This window comes from Penicillium samsonianum, assembly GCF_028829775.1.
Source record: "Penicillium samsonianum strain IBT 33392 chromosome Unknown utg000005l_segment0_segment0, whole genome shotgun sequence".
Classification (NCBI taxonomy): domain Eukaryota; kingdom Fungi; phylum Ascomycota; class Eurotiomycetes; order Eurotiales; family Aspergillaceae; genus Penicillium; species Penicillium samsonianum.
Window position 1 is genome coordinate 2436509 of NW_026643263.1, and position 18205 is coordinate 2454713.

Consider the following 18205-nt stretch of genomic DNA (forward strand, 5'->3'; position numbering starts at 1 on the left):
CACCGTCACTACCACCTTCCTAAAACATTTAGTATAGAAATACGCTACAATAGTACGTGGGGGTTTTAGACCGGCAGAACATTCCATAAGGGGGTGTCCCGTGTGGGGCCAGGGGGTGCAATGAACCTTCCAAGGTTGGAACTTAAGTTTATTAAGTTTATCTACCACCCTCAAAAGACCACTACACACACACAAACCCAACGAACGAACCGATGATCCCATACTTTCATAGCTTTATAGTTTTATAGAGAGCAAAGATACCCCCTGAAATAGATTCGATAATGTATCATGCAAGAAGAGACGAAACGAAAAACAACCAAGGAAGATACGAACAGCCGCACAACAAGAACAAAAGATAGGAGTATATGCAATTGACATCGACAAAAACGGGACCTACTAATCCCCTCGCCAGGGCTCTTTCTGGCTTTCCACTTCCACTTCCACTTCCACCTCGCACCATACATAAAACCCTGGTAATAGTTTACTTCAACATAGCCCAAGACTCAGGATCCATCTCAACACACAGCACCGTCTCATGCGTCGACCAGGTTCTCATGCGAGTTATCGCGAGTATCCTTGTTAGGGATCTTGCGGGCATGGCGAGCGTAGAATTCGTCGAGAGTGCGCTTGGGGATGCGGTTAAGGAGTTCCTTGGGGTAGATGCGGAGGAGGTTCCAGGCGAGGTCGAGGGATTCTTGGATAGTGCGCGATTCGTAGGGAGACTGGGAGATGAAGGTGCGCTCGAACTTATCGAGGAATTCAAGGGAGAGCTTGTCTTCCGAGGAGAGGGCTTCTTCTCCGACAACGGCTTTCATGGCGGCTAGTTGGGGTGGTTAGAGATGTAATAGAGGGTTCTTTGGGACGGGTTTCTTTCTTACCGGCATCACGACCAATAGCGTACTTGGCATACAGCTGGTTAGACACATCTGAGTGGTCCTTGCGAGTGCGGCCCTCGCCAATGGCGGACTTCATCAGGCGTGAAAGAGAGGGCAGGACGTTGATAGGTGGGTAGATACCGCGGTTGTCGAGCTGACGGTCAATGAAGATCTGACCCTCGGTGATGTACCCCGTCAAATCTGGGATCGGATGGGTGATATCTGCGTGAATGGGTATGGATTAGCTGTATTCAGCTTAAGGGGTGGCTTGTAGTATAACGCGATGACGTATGACGTCATAAGTTGGAGAATAGAAATTCAGCCACAAGGTTAACTAGTGAGAGAAGACTTTGAAGAAAAGAGAGGATGACGGGGGTTGGAGGTTTGAGCAACGTACCATCGTTAGGCATGGTCAGAATGGGAATCTGTGTAATAGAACCATTGCGGCCCTCGACTCGTCCAGCACGCTCGTAGAGGGTGGACAAATCTGTGTACATATAACCGGGGTAACCACGACGACCGGGGACTTCTTCTCTAGCAGCGGAAACCTCACGCAGGGCATCACAGTAGGCTGACATGTCAGTCATAATAACCAGGACGTGCTTCTCGAGCTGGTAGGCGTAGTATTCGGCGGTGGTTAGGGCAAGGCGAGGAGTAATGATACGCTCAATTGTAGGGTCGTTGGCCAAGTTCAGGAACAGAGTGACACGCTCCATACTACCGTTCTCCTCAAAGTCGCGCTTGAAGAAACGGGCAGTCTCCATATTAACACCCATAGCGGCGAAGACAATAGAGAAGTTCTCCTCGTGGCCGTCGTGAACATCCTTAGTGGGCTTAGACAGACTCGCTTGTCTGCATATAGACGCGGCAATTTCGTTGTGAGGCAAACCGGCAGCCGAGAAGATAGGGATCTTCTGTCCACGAGCAATAGAGTTCATCGTATCGATAGCGGAGATACCGGTCGAAATCATTTCCTCGGGGTACACCTTAACCGTTCGTTAGCTTCCCGTAGTTCATCTCATATCGGCGGCAGTGCGCATACTCGCGAGTAGGGGTTGATAGGCTGGCCGTTGATATCCAAGTACTCCTCCGCCAACACCTTAGGACCCTTGTCGATAGCTCGTCCCGAACCGTCGAATGTTCGACCCAACATGTCCTCGGAAACGCCAAGCTTCAAGCTGTGGCCGCTGAGCTCGACTTTGGTCTGATAGATCTGTTAGTACATCCATCATTCAAATCATTTTCACGGGTAGTTGTACCTTCTTCACATCGATACCGGAAGTGCCTTCGAACACCTAGTTGACAAACGAGCTACGTTAATGTCTTGCATGTTAGGGGCAAGGTATTAGTCCGCACCTGCACAACAGCCCGGCTTCCTATTTGTGTATAGCAGTCAGCTTTCATACTCCTAGAACGGCAGAATGTGGGGAACGGACCTCTGGCTTCCAGCACTTGGCCACTGCGCTCCGTGCCATCGGGGAGCGTCAGGGACACGATCTCGTTGTAACGGGGAAACTTGACCTATTTTGGGAGGTTATCATTAGTATGCAGTTCGTTATATTGTCAGAACATCATCAACTCACATTGTCGAGGATAACCAGCGGTCCGTTGATGCCTCCGATGGTATTGTAGCGCATCCGAGGCTTAACGGATGACATCCGGGGGTCAATAAAATCAGCCATGGCGAATCTGATCCTCCACAGGCGAAATTCAGAGTAGAAAAGGCAAGGATGGGGAAGAGAGCAAAGGTGGGACTGGGGGGTTGGTCCAGCTGTCTCGATGGGGAGCTTGGGCGGTGACGTTGCACGTGATGAAGTCCAAGATTGCGTAGACCGGGTCTTCATGTCTTGGCGTTTAGCTGCTCCCCTGAGCTTTATATTGCACGTTATACTACAGTTCTTGGTGTATTAACTAACGGCTTTGGATGTTCATTTTTGATTTTAGGAATATATATATGTTTTGTATTATACCAAGTCCAATGGAGGCCAACATCTTTTATTAAAGGTGTCATGCATCTTATACACCAATACTAAGCAATTAAGAACAAGACTCCAACGACGAGCGATATTAATACCAAAGACCCGAATCAGGAACGAGGAGTAAACCAGGAGAGAAGAGAGACGTCATCATAATGTGAAATATTGAGCCCATGAAAAGCAGGGTATCCATATGCGTTAAATAAAGACAATGAGACCATTCGAACGCAGTGCAAGATAGGCGCCTCGTTCATGATCCGATCCATGAAAATGCAAGACATAGAGTAACACAAAAAAATAAAGTGCACCGAATCAATCCACTTTGGCTTGAGCAAGACTCTTCGGGGTAATCAGATTATTGGATAGACGCACATTTGCAGTGCCCTTGAGCTTGTCTTTCCACGTATGCCTCTTCAGCTTTCGGCGTGCAACCATTACCGGCACGGAAGAATTAGAAAGAAGATAATTGGAGAACGAGCCGAGAAGGACACTAAAGAAAGGCAAGGTTAGTATTCCAGCAGCACAATATCGAACTAGAAATTCAGGTGTGTCACTCACCCCTTCAGTGCACTCTGACCTCGAGCACCCACAATAACAAGTGTGGGCTCAAGTTCATCAATCTGAGAGCCATTGTAAGCATGGATCAGAGATAATAGGGAGGTTGAGGGCAGAGGAAACACTTACAGCTTCAGTGATCATAGACTTCGGGTTCTTGCAGTGGATCACTTCCACGGCAATACGAACCTGTAAGACCGTTTTCCGCAGCAGCTTCACACAGGTCTGAGACACAGTTTCAACTGCCCTCACCCGCTCCGCCTCGGCGATTGACGATGCCCTGGAATCAGCAGAATGTGTCTTGCTGGCAGTACCAGGGCCAAGTCGACCCAGGATCGTACGGGATGCATAATTCTGGTTTGCTTCTTTCGTCTGGGTGCCAACGACGGCCGTTGCATCTTTCATCACTTTGGCTCCCTCACCGACCTGCACCGCTGACGTAGTAGTGGAGTCCTCGTGCATGGCATAGATGGCGAAAATCGTGTCTCCGTCTCTCAGAACCGTCCCGATAGTCCACTCGAGGGCATAGACCGACTCTTCACTCAAGTCTGTTGCAATTAAATATTTCCGACGGCGACGACGGCTCCCATCGCCATCGCCTTGATCCTGCGGACTTGAAAAGTTCCCGCGGACAATTGTTCGGATGGATCGATTGTGAATACCATTGTCAATGGCTGACATGGAAATGCTGAGCTTCTGGGCACGATGGATGTCACCAATCTCGGCTTCATCCTCTGAGCCGTAAGGTGTGCCAGCCACTGACTGAACACGCGGGGTGGGGATGTCGAAACTAGTCTGTGGATGGACCACAGCTTTCAAAGCCGATTTTCGCGGTTTCTTCTCCTGTCGTCCACTTGGAATCTCGGAAGCTTTTTCTATACAATGTGAGATTAGTCAGATATATTGGATTTCCCATTTAACAGAAGTCCCGAGAAGGCAACGTACGTTCTTCGGACTGCTTGGAATCGTCACCCTTGGATTTCTCAAAGTCGCTTGGCGATATAGATGTGATGTCGGAGTCCTTCTTCTTCTTGCGGCCTCGTACACCCTCCAGAGAGCTGTCTTCATCGCTCGAAGTATCGTCATCTTCACTGCTTTCAATCATGTTCTTGTCGCTATCGAAAACATCCTTAGCTATTCGCTCCCCTTCCTCCTCCACAGCTGTCGGTTTGATATAATCAGGCAGGGTTCCGTGAGGTTTAGCCAGTGCCTCGTCTGACTTGTTGAATGTATCGTGGATGTTAAGCGATTTCCCCTTCCCTGAACCAACAGGGGCGGGCGTTAAGGTTTCAACATGAACAGAATGACTGCCAGAGGAACTAGGGCGACCCCGCTCCGGTGAAGAAGCAGAACGGGAGTCGAGAGACGATCCACGCTGGGAAGATCCCCGTGATGAGTCTCTGTCTCTGCCACGGGAAAAGCTTCTCGGGAAGAGACGGCCAGACATTATGGCGGCCACACCTTTGCGGCTCTGGGACCTATCTCGAGCCTGCAAAAATCGCTTTTTGGCGTGTGGCTGCTCAGCGACATCTGATTTTGCGTCATCGTCAATACTAAGGCGACCCGTATTTGTGCGGACAGTGTCAACAACATGGTCGGATGATCTACGAGAAAAAGCCTCGCGATCGGCAGTGTGCCTCTCCGGCGAAGTTGGAGCGGATGCCATATCTGAAGAACTGATGCGCAGAGGCGATGATACGAGTGGCTCGACTGGATTGCGGGTTCCGCCTGCTCTGGGCGAATAGGTTGTCCCGCCCGCACTCTTAGACTGCGGGGCAATGAGTAGGTTCTGCAGGGCACGGCTTAGACCCGTTGGTTTCTCGTTTATTTGGGTCGTTGATATTGTAGATCGGCCATCGAAGCTTTTCAGTTGTTCAGTGGGAGAAGTTCCAGTGTGGTACGACATGGCACCGCCTCCGGGCTGTGGGGAACTCAGCACTCAACTCCGCCAAGCACTGAGGAATGTGGAGCAGATCGCCCTGTTATGACGGTGCTGGGAATGGGTCTCGAGTTTAGTTACGATGGATCAGTGGGAAGAATTCAAGAAAATAGGCTTGACAGCTCAGAAAGTCAGAAAAAGTCGACATTCGATAGTTACAGACTATGATCGATATTCGGCAATCGGATTCTGCACAATCTGTTTTTGAAGTTGAAAGAAAAAGAACATAAAGGAGAGGACCAAAGGGAAAGATTGGGAGAAGGAGCCCAAGCTGAGGCTTTTTACTGCAGCCACAGTGGCTGCATGTAGACATCTTCTACCATGTCTTTTTGAATCTCTTTTAAGATGTCTTCTAAGATGTCTTATTAGATACTTGTTGGATGTCCTTTTTCTATGTCACTGTTATAGCCAGAAAAATGAAAAGGTATCGTGGTATGCAATTACAAAACTCCTATTAAACCCACACGATAGACGCTTAGACATGACACATGAATGCTACAGGAGGAAACAAAGATCCTAATTCAAGCCTTAGCCCTCTTCGACTTAGGCTTTGTCCCCTTCCGAGCCCCAACAGCAGCAAATGCTTCCTCAGAAGGCTCATCATCGACACCACGCTTCTTCCCAGGCTGCGCATACTTCTCCTCCAAACGAGCGAGGAAACCCGCACCACGATCTTGCTGTCGCTTAGTGATAATAGCTAGAAGATCATCCTCATTCGCCGCAGCCTTCGAGCTCTTCGACGCAGCCCCAGCTTTCTTCTTCTTCTTATCCTCAATCTCCTTCCCTAACTTCTCCGCCTCCCGCGCCTCCTTCTGCGCCTTCTTCACACGCTGCTGTTTCTTCTTCTCGGGCTCCTTGGAATATCGCTCGAAGTCCTCCACTTCCTCATCTGCAATGGCCTGGTCAATAATACCCCGGAACCGCTCATCGTCGTCTAGTACATTGGACAACATCACGGTATCGTAGATGGCATCCATGTTGCCCTCGTGCGTCTCATACGCGGCGAGTAGGTCCTTTCTCTCCTCGTCTGAGTTTTGGTATTTCTTCTGGAAGTCCGAGATCGCCCGCGAGTCGAGCATCGCTGACAGCTGTTCGCGGTAGAAGTCCATCCAGTTGAAGTCGCCATCTTCGCTGAAGGCTTCGTCCGTGCTGCCGGTCCGGTCGTACACATTTCGTCGACGTTCGTCGGAGAGTACTCCGTATGCCAGTGCGATTCGTTGGAACTTGGCGTTGGCGTCTGCGCGGGCTTCTTCGCTCACCTTGTCTGCTCTGAGATTAGTATGATGTTTTCAAACCTGCGTGGGTCTACATACCAGGATGGTTTCTCAAAGCGCTCTTTTTGTATGCGGTTTTGATGGCTTCTGGGGTTGCATCAGATGCAACGCCTAGAATCTTATAAAGATCTTCCTCGACAGACGGCATTTCTTCGTCCGAGGCATGAGTTTCGGGTTTCGCGTTTTTCGCCATTGCAAGTTTTCGATGATGCGATATGTGTTTGGGGTTGTTCGAGCACCAGTAAGAAGAGCTGAGTGCAATTTTGATATATTACACCGAATTGGGATTTAATGGATGAAAGACCAATAGAAGTGGCGCCTACACTAGCGTAGCTTGTAGAAATGGAACGCGATTTAGACGCGACGGGGCCATTTCGTCATTTTGCTGCTGCTCCCCGCCTTGCCTGTCAACCACTTTCAAGCACCCCAAGCTCATCGACAGCGCCACTTCACTCTCTTCGAATTTCAAGAGCTGCAAAGACCATCCGAATCCAATTAAAAATCCACATTCTACATCTCAAACAACAACCTTACCCAAACCCCTCCCACACCGAACACCCATCCCAATCGCAACTGACATCACTCACCATGACGACAAACACCTCCCCTCACATACCCTACCTAAATAAATGCCTCTCCCTAGCGGAACAATCACCCCCAAGACCCACCAACTACCGAGTCGGCGCAGTCCTGTTATCCCGCAAAGACAACGACCCCACCTTCACTGACGACCGGATCCTCTCAACGGGGTACACAATGGAGCTCGCGGGCAACACACACGCCGAGCAATGCTGCTTAGCCAATTACGCCGCAGTGCACAAAGTCCCCGATGACCAAGTTGGCGAAGTCCTCCCCGTTGAGCCCGGCCGCAAGCTCGTCATGTACGTGACGATGGAGCCGTGCGGGAAGAGGCTGTCTGGGAATGCGCCGTGTGTGCAGCGCATCACGCAGACGGCGGAGGGCGGGCGAGAGGGTATCCATAAGGTTTATTTTGGGGTTAAGGAGCCTGGCACGTTTGTTGGCGAGTCTGAGGGGTGTCGGATGCTGACTCAGGCGGGCATTGAGTGGGAACATGTTGGTGGGTTGGAGAAGGAGATTTTGACTGTTGCTTTTGCGGGGCATGAGAATGCGCAGGGGGAGATTAGGGCTGCATTGGGGCAGAAGGAGACTAATGTTGATGATGTTAGTCCTGAGGAGAGGAGGAGGCAGGAGGCATTGCCGAGGAATCCGATGAAGAGGATGATGGAGGGAGATAGGCATATCTATCTATAGAGATTGTGGGGTATGTTAGTATTAAAAGTGACGCAGAAATCAGCAATTATGTGCCCCAGTGCCATCATGGGCTGGTTGAAGGTCCTCTTGAGACAATGACGTAGAATGTCAAAAGGTATGAGTAAATCAATCGAAGTATCCCAAGATCGCCGAGATACACCCTAGATCTTCACGATGAAGATACAGAAAATGTTTCCCTTGAGCAAACCGGAAATAACGCGTCCCACGACTTTAATTATATACAACCACGTGACATCAACCCGACTTTCAACAGTTCCAGCTTCCAGTTGAATACAACTCTGATATCTTTTTTGATACCTCCAGAACAAGAACATCCCGAGAAAAAAGATGAACCGATGGCAACGGTCAACAATGAGACCCTCGTATTCTACCCCGCGTTCTGCTTCAAGGCGTCACCAACGCACTTTACCTGGGTGAAAATGGGCGCGGCCGATGTGCATCGTCTCCGACAATCGAGTGACTTTGTGGGTACGTTATTTCTTTTTCTGAGCTTGCTGCCATTTCTTTGTGTTCCCTGGAGATCGACGCGCCTAGCGCCCATGTGCATATTTGGGATCCTCTAGCGTGGAGGCTCGAAAAGAGGCGTTAGCGTGAAGAAGTCCATTTGATATCACCCACCAGCCTGTCTATATTTCCTTTCCATTATATCTGAACTTTCTATACTTGTTTCAATTCCCTCCGTCATGCTTTTCGCGTTTCCGACATATCCCAGACATATTCTGTCTTCCTATTACCCAATATGTCCCTCCAACCAAAACACAGCCAGGCTTATTATACATTAAAAAAACCACATAACTAACAAACCTGACAGGCCAAAATATCTTCTTCTACAACAACCACCCAATCCAATTTGTCAGCCTAGTAGGCGTCATAGTAGCGCGAACAGATATCCCACGACGCACAATCCTAACACTAGACGACAGCAGCGGCGCAACAATCGACATAACCGTACTAAAAAAGACCTCACCAAAACCCAGCGCCACTAGCCAGGCAACCCCCCTGCAACTTCAAAAGAAACAGCATGGTCCTCATTCTCCCTCACAGCAACAACAGCCACCAACCTCACCCAAGAAACACACGTAACCTCCAAAGACCACGACGAGATAGACATCTCAGCTCTCCAACCAGGAACGCTAGTCCGGGTAAAAGGGACACTGTCAAACTTCCGCTCGCAGATGCAGTTACATCTCGAGCGGTTCTGGCTCGTGCGCGATACGAACGCCGAAATGCAGTTCCTGGATACCCGCCTGCGGTTCTTTATTGAGGTCTTGTCTGTGCCGTGGGTGTTGACTGACGAGGAGATCGAGACGCTGCGTGGTGATGCTGAGAGATGTGATGAGCGCGCGTTGGAGAATAAGAGGCGCGCAGAGAGAAATGCCAGGAAGAGGGTTGAGCGTGAAGAGAGACATGCTAGGGCTATTGCGCGCCGGTATGAGAGGGAGGAGATCGAGAGGGAGAGGGAGGTTAGGAAGATTAGAGAGGATGGGGAGAGGGTTATGAGGAAGTTTGGGTTTGGGGGGTCGGGATGAGATTGATTCATTCAACTTGAGTATGCGCTGCACTTTTTTTTATTCCCGATGCTATTGATGGAATTATTATCTCACATGTATTCAGAACAGATCAGAACGTCAATCGTGAAATATGAGATATCGTCAGTCATGTATAACCCCGGAAAGAAGGGGTATCTTCGTATCCATGCAACGCCGAGCTTGGAAAGAATCAAAATCAGAATCAAGACCGAAATTGACATCGAGAGCCAGAAGAACTGGAAAATGACCCTGACACGCAATCACCACCAAAAGAAACAAAGCCAAAGACACCAAAACATAGAACAAATCCACCTCAAGAGTAAAACTTAAACTTCCGCTGTTGAGGCCCAGACCCCCCGCCCTGCCCACTACCACGATAATACTCATCCTCACTACCCCGCCTACCATCAATATGAAACCTGCGCGCACCATCCTCAGGCAGGTTCGCAGTAGGCGACTCGCTATACGACAAATCATGCGCCGACAGCCCCGCATATCTAGCCGAATGGTCACGACCATGCAAATCACCCTCTGAATGCCTATAGTCACCACCACCACCGCGGTGATTCACACTCTGCGACGAGCTACGAGAGTCATGCGAGAACCGCTTATCAGCAGAATGGCCAGATCCCGAGCGTGAGTAGTGCGGGTCGCGGTCATAGGACTCAGACATGCGGTGTGCTGGAGTTTGTCCCGAAGCCGGTCCCTTGTGGGTAGAGTCCGAGGGCCGGGACGTGGAGAAGGAGCCCGCGTGGCTGCGGCTGTGGCCTGATCCTTCATAGACCTTGCCGATGCCTGGATTTGCGCTGTAGGGCTTTCGTTCGCGCTCGATTGGCACTGAGGGGATGGGTTCGTCTTCGTCGTCGTCTGTGACGGCCGAGGCGGGTCTTGGTTGTGGTTGTTGGGCTGGTCTTGGGATAGAGGCTGTGGGGCGGGGTCGGCCTCGCTCGTATGAGTGGGTTCGCTCTGTGGGTGATGTGGTCTTGGTGGATGATCGGGTCGGTCGGGCGGCGGATTGGTTGCGTTCTTCGGGGGTGATGTATGGTAAATCGACGCCGCAGTGGACCATCATGCGGTCCTCGATATCTTCTCTGATTTCGATATCTCCGATTTCCGGGAAGAGGCGGCGCGGGATTTCCTTTGGGAAACGCTCTTTCTTGTCGTCGGGGTTGTTGATGGGCATGTTGAGGACTGCTTTTTGGAGCCGCTCGTATTCACGCCCTGGGTTCGCGAGGATCATCAAGGTTTCCCAGGTCTCGAAGCCTTTGGGTGTTAGCCCTGGGATATCTGGGCGACTTTCTATATCGTCTTGGACGAGATGATGTTCGACTTTGATTTCGCGGAATAGTCGGGATATCGAAGATGTACGATCGTCGAAGATGTCTAAATATTTTGTCAGAATTTGGCATGTCAATAAACAGATGAAACCACCAACCTTGCCATGGATAAGGGTCATTCGGATCATGAGTATCACGATAGAACTTTTGCAACTTGTGAGGGGGAATGACAATAGTGTTTCCCGGCGGATAGTCCTCAATCTACTCAAGTTAGCCATCAAATCCATACTATATTAGAATAGACAAATGTCCACATACCAGATGAACCGCAATCCCACGTAAGAATTGCCCAAGCCTCTTCGTCGCCTTACCATCCTCAAACAATTTCCCCCAAATCCGCTCCAGAGTAGTCATCTCCATAACGGTAGCGTCCCGATCCGGAGGCCTCGGACGCTCCGCCTTATGGTGGCTATGGTGACTCCGATCACTACTTTGACTCGATATAGAGCCCCGTCTATTTGCAAGGGGATCAGGAGTGGGTTTCGGGCCGAGATGACTATCACTAGTGTAACCGGAGGGAGCGTATTGCTGGAAATTCCCAGTATTGGTGTTGTCAGAGGCCGAACTGGGTGGGGGGATTGAACTGCTTCGCTGCAGGGGTACGGTAGGCGGGGACTCTGCGTGCGGCCGCATCGAGCCATCCGTTTGCCATGGTGGCTGCTGTGATTGCGAGCGGGGCTGGGGCGCACCGGATCCTTGTAGGTTGTCTAACCCAGTTGTCTTGAGTTGCTGGATCACTGTTGCTGTGATCTGCGATAAAACTTCCGGGGAGAGGTAGCCTGCGGAGCCACTATTGTGAAATGCAGAGCTCACTGCATTGTCTATGTGCCCAGTGTGCATGTTTGGGGAGGAGCGCTGGGGTTCCGGATAGGTGTAGGGCTCTGGGGCTGGATTTGGGGCCGGCGGACCAGTCTGCGGCACCTGTGGCTGCGGCATGTTCAGGTGGGCTGGTTCGTAGTAGGATGGATATGGAGGTGTTGACGAATACCCATGTTCGTTTGGATCTTGGTTCATTTTGCCCGTTTGATATGTATTCCTGGCGTAATTTCCATTGTAGGCCATACGGGGGTTCGGAGGCTTAGATGTGGCTGGGCTGCTCTCTTTGCACAAAGACGTGTAATCCTTCGTTGTAAATATCGATTTGGAAAATTTCTAGAAAGAAGAAGTGCAGAGAGGTTACAAATTACCAATAAATTATGGAGGAGGGGCTAGTGGGGGGGGCGAGTGAAACGTTGTGGCGATCACATCGTCACTAAGAGACGGATTTAAGATTCATTCTCTTTGTACTCCCTCGACGTCACATTATGCGGTCGCTCTTTAATATATATTAGCCCTTTGTTATATTAACGTCCCACAGATATTCTGTCATATTGCTAGACTGGGTCAGAGCGATGCGATCGGCAGACTAATGGAGCATGCATATTGCAGTGCGTAGCGACCACTGAGGACTTTACATGCATCTTCCATGTAGGTTATAGTTTCCCTTGCACCTATCAGAGTTGTCAAGGACACTATTTCAAAGATTGAGCTATGTCATTGCCAACTGTCGGCCCGGATCCGACGGTTGGGGCTCCGATCGACAGAGCAGAGTATTTTTGTAGTCTTAAGGGTTGTCTATATATTCTGTAGGGTTGCCCTCTTCTCCTCTATTATTCTCACATTATGATCAGATATCATTATTATTGGAACGAACAAATCAAAAGCTTATCAGAAGCCAAAATGGATTAATCAGTTTGCCACTGCCATTATACTTTGTAGTCTTTCCAACCACCAGAAATAGCTGGAACATGCCTGAATGATAATGAACTCGAGCTACAACATACAACATACGAGCTGGTGATTTATTTATAGTAGGTGGAGTCAGCGGAACCACCGATGTCATAACCATGGCACTATTGCCTCCCAGCCCATAGGAGAACAGGAAACAAAACATTGAAAATAAACTTGGATTGGTACCTGGGTCTTCATAAAACATATGTTGTAGTCAACCCTAGGACTCCAGAAAAGAAAGCAAAAAAAAAAAAAAAAGTAGACAGGGTTATATCAGGCGCGGACTTATAAGTCCACCCCACCCTGTAAATAAAAGCCCTGTCAACCAGAATGTGAAAAATTTGCCTGTAAGACATGCACCAGGCATAGGGCTGGAATCACTAGAAACTCGCCTCCCCCGAAGAAAGAGCAGAAGAAAGAGCAGAAGAAAGAGCGTCTGAACACACATAGGAGACATCATAGGCAGACCCAGGGGTCGAACCATGTGTGTGCAAAGGCAAGCGAAAAGCAGAGCAAGCCGCGGACTGCAATACTAGGCGCAGCTTAGCAGTTGAAGTGTTCATAGATAGAAGCATCGTCAATCATAACCCGAAGGTTGTTCTTAGGAAATGCACTGGCACGGTGCTGGAAACAATTAGAGGAACCTTCCTCCTTTCCAAGGAGTGCCATCATTGACCTTGCGGGTACCGGGTGCCCAGCCTGGGGCGGGCTCGGGGTCGGGAACAGGCTCCTGACGAGGGCGGTGTGCCTATACAATATGAAGTTTGCTTAAAAGTTCATCCAGAGCGAGAGAAGTTCTGTTGGGATAAAGTTACCTACCTTAACTCTTGCAAAGCCGTTCCGGTTCGCATTACCATCACTATCCGTGGAATCATCGTGCAAGACGACAGCTCTCTCAATGCCCTGCTCCAGGCTCTCCTGCAGTAAAAGTATATAAATGAGTAACACACCAAGACTTGACCAGAGCTGATGTAGTTCTGTTCACTTACCGACTGACTCAGAGAGCTAAAGAGATCGACAGACTCAGCGCGTCCCACAGACCCAGATAGAACCACAGATCCGGAACGACCCGCAGACTCAGAGTTGAGCTCCTCATCCTCATCCTCTGTATTATCCTCGACCACAACTTTGTCCGTAATTGCAAGAGGCTGATCGACAGGATCGAGGGACATCTGGTAGTTCATACAGGGCTGACAGAGCTATCGAGACCAACCAAGTGTGAGAAGCAGTTAGAGTGCGTAGATCAAGAAGACATACCGGATTCTCACGATTCCGTTGGTTTCTGGCAAATTGGTCGATGGCACGGTAGTGACCGCAACGATGACACAGCTCCTCACAAACCTGAGCATTCGTGCATGGACCACACTTAGCAACCTGCTGGTCACGAATGTTACTGTAACCAATATCGAACATTGCCTGGCGGAGGTAGTTCAGTTGATTGTTCGAGTACTGGGACTTGGGGCGAAGCCGCTTGCAAACGCAACATTTGATTCTACGACGGTGAGCAGTTGAGCAGTTGAAGATCAAGACAGATGAAAATACTGACTCGTTTGGAATCGGCATTCGGTCCACGCTATCAACACTTTGTTAGCGAAAGTCTTGCTTCCTAAAGTGAGATTTGGTTAACTGACGCTTCTCTCATTTGCGGAGTGTATCCCTGCGCAAACGGACTGATGGGGGCCCGTCTGCGTCCCTGAGGCATGGTCAAATGGTGGTATTTCAGAAAGACAAGAGGATCAGGTAAAAAATTGTATAGATCGCAGGATACTACACAGAGTGAGTTTAGTGGCTAGAGGCGAGGAAGAGAAAACGAGAGGAAGGACAATAGTCGATTTATATTGGCGGGGGCAGGCACAATGAGGAAGCTGCGTGGGTTGCTCTTTCCGAAAGTGAGGGTTTTGGGCTGACCAACTCAATCACCTCGAATTTGCTTTTCCATCATGAGCTCTGTTTTTGCTTGTTCTTTTTGGCTTTAGAGCTCTGCTCAACAAGAAGGACCAAAGGCATGAAAGTGGAAATGATACCAAGAAAAAAGGGCAAGTTGTTGTTGTTAATTCTTGAGTAGATATATAATAGCTGAGCACACAGCTGAGTATGTTGATCCATGCAGATGCCGCAAATGAAAGCCATCAACCAAACAATATGAACAGCATTGTGTTCTAGAAAGCAAACACACAGCATAATCAAAGCCACCTTGGCTATCAAGTCTATTGCTCATCAGGGCAACAGCAGAGATAGCAAAAAAGGATTCTCTTGCAAAACCTTCAAAAACGAGTAATATTAAATCAGACAGCACCTCTCATCTCCCTCCAAGGCACCACATTCTACACCCTTTTCACTATATTCTATACTTTGCGGCTAATCCTTTTATCCTTCTAGCTACAACACCAATAAAGGGGGCGGGGTATATCCATAAAAAATACATAAAAAAAGACATTCAAAACCACGATCAAAACCACTATCAAAACCACTATCAAGAAAGATATGACAAGGCCGCATAAGCGACCATTCTTCCAAGATTGTGGTGTTATATTTTAGTAAATATCCATATAACTGCTATGGAAAATCAAGGCCACCTTAGACGTTATTCTTAGTAGGGCAATGACAGAGATAGTAAACAAGCCTCTTACAAGACCTTCAAAAAGGAGTGATATTAAATCAATCAGCATTCTCACCTCACTTATATGCACCGGCGTCCGAAACCACTCTATTTTATTTCTAGAAAACCATAGAAGAAGCGGAGCAAGCCCCTCAAATAGAAGCATAATTGATTGCCTCTGCATACAACATAGGGGCATCCCCCAATCTCGACAGGGGCTAGTTTCAAAGCCAACCGGACCACGGACATTAGTTCCCAGAGTAATGGAATAAGCTAGTTAGGTATGACACACATAAGGACCCAGTTTGGGCAGCACGGCAGGGGCAGGGGAGGGAGGAGGGGCATCTATCACTTCACAATGTAGGTATATCACTGCGGTAAGCAAGACATCATGGCCGCCTTAGCTGGCGATCTAAATATACCCGGAGCCAGAGATGAACACGAAGAAAATCAATAACATGCAGTAAGTGGCACTGCCACTGTGCACTCCGTACGCTAGGTAGCATAAAGGGCTAGTGCTAGTTGACTCTGCAAGTGAAAGACTATCTGTTAATGTATTGTGCTGTAGACACCTTCCCAATGCGCAAAACTTTCATATAAATCTAATGTTACTGGAGTGACGGTGGGACCACTCTAATGAAAACAATTTAAAACGGCCCATTCAAGCTAATTTAGGCCCCTCGTGCACACTTGGAACGAATAATCTACTGGGACTCAGATCTGACAGTCCCAGCGATCAAGGGGGTGTCCGTCCCGCGGCTTCCACGGATTCTGGAAATTCACACAGACATTTCGGTGTTTGAAGTGGGCCGAGGTGATCTAGTCGAATGTAGTGTAGTATGTTGTAAGTGGAAGGTCTAAATCTTGAAATTGGTAATTTACCAACGGTCGCTAGGAAGTTCCCTACGAAGTTCGGGATGAACATCCCTGTGATCGTGTGTTCGTCGTTGGTCAGCTTGTTTAGTCTTTAGAGAAGGGGGTTGCCTGTTAGGGGGCAACGAGGTAGAAGATTGGCCAAGGTGGATTTGGCCCCGACAAGTTCTCGCTTTATGGAGTCTAAAGTCTAAGCAATAATCACCCCATCCTAAGGCAAGATAACCATTCGGAGACCGTTGACTCGCAATTAATTCGGATATTCGATGATCACGTTGCCAGGAACCGCCTTCTCGAAGGCCAAAGGAACATGACGGCGCCTCCCGGCAGACTGGGAAGCAAATAGTTTCCTTTCCCAAGTGGCGACACTGCGATCCTCCCCTATAGCAGCCCTCCGCGGGTAGCTAGGACTGGCCTAGATGAGGCCCACCGTGGAGCATTCCGTAGTCCCCCGAATCGACGGTGCGTGACTAGGCAATTGTGAGGGATAAGACGGCGTCGTCATAGGCACAACAACTGGATAAAGTGGGCTGTTTTTAGTGATGGGGCCAATGGCATTGTTGGCGCATAGACTCCATCGTACTACTGATCTTTGATCGGTGATGATTGGCTTGCAGTTGGTATGCGTGGAGTAGGAAGCCCCACTGGGCGAATCATAGACTCGAAACTTGGAGAAAGTGGAATATGTTCTGAAAGTGAATGTAGTCTGTGGTATTCCGTGTACAACTCATATGGTATATTGTACACGGTGTGTACTCCACGTCGCGTCCGAATGGTAATAAAAGTGTGCGGTCTAGAGAAAAATATAAAAAGTGAAAAAGGAATTGACCCACTAAATTCGAACCTTGGTTTCCTTTCGGTACGGCCCTTAGATTTGCGTTCTTTTATGTACTTTATGTACGGAGTACCTGGAATTTCATGCAGAGGTCGGATAAGGGGCGAACGCCGAACATTGAAACAGTGGATGTTATGAGTTGATGAATTGAACAGACTGGTTAAATGCTCTTCAAATCAGCCTTGCAGAGTCCAAATAAAATTAGGATCCTGGGCCACAACGGTTGCCCCAGGGTTCGTCCTTCTGACAGGTGCATTCCATCCCGCTTCCTGCAGGTAATTACATTTCTTTACTCCATATTCCGTACCGTGTAAGATTTGGGCTATCCACGTCTGTGTTGTCGGGACCGCGAACATCCCCTAGCTTTGAATTTAGTGGAGAAACCGGAATGACGCGGTTAGAGACTTCCCGCAAAGTGGCTATAATGGGCTTGGTTTATGATCTTACTGTCATCACTTTGATTGGAGTCTAAGAGACCATCTATACTACTGGTACGATGTCCTAGACTCTATAAGTTTGTAATACGTCAACACATCCGGCATCCATGGCAACAGAGGCACTAACATGCGAGTCTTTTAGACGGGATTTCAACAAAGAAACCCGAGTAGACAAGCAAATCCTACGCTGTTCCCAATCGGAGACGGCTGGGCAGAAACCTGTCAATGATCTACTAAGCATACGGGGCCCAGACCCGGGTACCTTTGAACAAAGAGAGAAGAGAACCCATCATATGCAACTCCCAGCCCATCGCCGGCTTAAGTCTACCTGCCTTTCTATCCCGCGAACCTTTCCGTCCGGCCGCGAACCTAATTTACCAATTCTCTTCCATGTGGCCGTGCCAGCATCTTACCCCGGTATATGATTGGCCCAGACCAGTCGGAGGATCAGTCAGAAAAGAGACAGCGAGATACCTCGTCTCTCAGAGCTACGATGCATCAGGAGATCAGGTGGCGGAAAACAAAATGAGGCACAGGATGTCCGGTCAACCAATATCAATCAAAGTTAAGAAGCCAACACGAACTACTCCGTAGGCGAGGCACTGAAACAGGGATGGTCCGTTAGCAGCCGAATAATAAGACAGCCGGTATTCTACTATCCGTGCGAGAATGCAACTGGCAGAGAGTAGAAGTCCGAAGGTAGGACATGACATAAGGAACATAAGATGGTGAGGGAAAGGATTCTCCTTGCTGTTCTCGCCCATTCTGGGAGCTGTGTGTCTGCGGTAGTACGGAGTACATCTTACATCTTACATCGTACATCTGGTACATCTGGTGCATCAACGGAGAACCAAGTACATCTCCGCTGGAAGTGACTCGTACAAAGATGGGGTAACCAAGGTGATCGGTGTGT

The 18205-nt window shown here is 49.0% G+C and overlaps 7 protein-coding genes across 7 annotated transcripts; 2 read left to right on the plus strand and 5 right to left on the minus strand.

The window, feature by feature from the left end:
• Positions 1-233: 233 nt before the first annotated feature.
• On the minus strand, positions 234-2719 carry N7471_009815 (H(+)-transporting V1 sector ATPase subunit B; the record flags this gene model as incomplete). The annotated part of the gene is made up of 8 exons (XM_057282534.1): positions 234-820; positions 879-1097; positions 1273-1861; positions 1918-2079; positions 2135-2170; positions 2232-2251; positions 2312-2396; positions 2459-2719. 8 exons carry the CDS (start codon positions 2717-2719, stop codon positions 534-536), a joined length of 1659 nt encoding a protein of 552 aa, XP_057133417.1. The 3' UTR covers positions 234-533.
• A 143-nt stretch (positions 2720-2862) lies between these two features.
• Positions 2863-5312, minus strand: N7471_009816 (universal stress protein family domain protein; the record flags this gene model as incomplete). The annotated part of the gene is made up of 4 exons (XM_057282535.1): positions 2863-3341; positions 3410-3471; positions 3536-4281; positions 4352-5312. 4 exons carry the CDS (start codon positions 5310-5312, stop codon positions 3164-3166), a joined length of 1947 nt encoding a protein of 648 aa, XP_057133418.1. The 3' UTR covers positions 2863-3163.
• A 554-nt stretch (positions 5313-5866) lies between these two features.
• On the minus strand, positions 5867-6812 carry N7471_009817 (DnaJ domain protein; the record flags this gene model as incomplete). The annotated part of the gene is made up of 2 exons (XM_057282536.1): positions 5867-6609; positions 6659-6812. The coding sequence occupies 2 exons, from the start codon at positions 6810-6812 to the stop codon at positions 5867-5869; spliced, it is 897 nt and encodes a 298-aa protein (XP_057133419.1).
• A 395-nt stretch (positions 6813-7207) lies between these two features.
• Positions 7208-7891, plus strand: N7471_009818 (putative DRAP deaminase; the record flags this gene model as incomplete). The annotated part of the gene is made up of 1 exon (XM_057282537.1): positions 7208-7891. One exon carries the CDS (start codon positions 7208-7210, stop codon positions 7889-7891), a length of 684 nt encoding a protein of 227 aa, XP_057133420.1.
• Positions 7892-8211: 320 nt separating this feature from the next.
• On the plus strand, positions 8212-9441 carry N7471_009819 (OB-fold domain-containing protein; the record flags this gene model as incomplete). Its single annotated transcript, XM_057282538.1, has 3 exons — positions 8212-8380; positions 8724-8936; positions 8957-9441. The coding sequence occupies exons 1-3, from the start codon at positions 8248-8250 to the stop codon at positions 9439-9441; spliced, it is 831 nt and encodes a 276-aa protein (XP_057133421.1). The 5' UTR covers positions 8212-8247.
• Positions 9442-9754: 313 nt separating this feature from the next.
• Positions 9755-11985, minus strand: N7471_009820 (uncharacterized protein; the record flags this gene model as incomplete). Its single annotated transcript, XM_057282539.1, has 3 exons — positions 11037-11985; positions 10877-10979; positions 9755-10824 (listed from the first exon to the last, which is right to left on the minus strand). Exons 1-3 carry the CDS (start codon positions 11838-11840, stop codon positions 9755-9757), a joined length of 1977 nt encoding a protein of 658 aa, XP_057133422.1. The 5' UTR covers positions 11841-11985.
• A 1197-nt stretch (positions 11986-13182) lies between these two features.
• N7471_009821 (uncharacterized protein) lies at positions 13183-14250 on the minus strand (the record flags this gene model as incomplete). The annotated part of the gene is made up of 6 exons (XM_057282540.1): positions 13183-13296; positions 13368-13466; positions 13538-13747; positions 13806-14040; positions 14095-14121; positions 14180-14250. 6 exons carry the CDS (start codon positions 14248-14250, stop codon positions 13183-13185), a joined length of 756 nt encoding a protein of 251 aa, XP_057133423.1.
• Positions 14251-18205: the final 3955 nt, after the last annotated feature.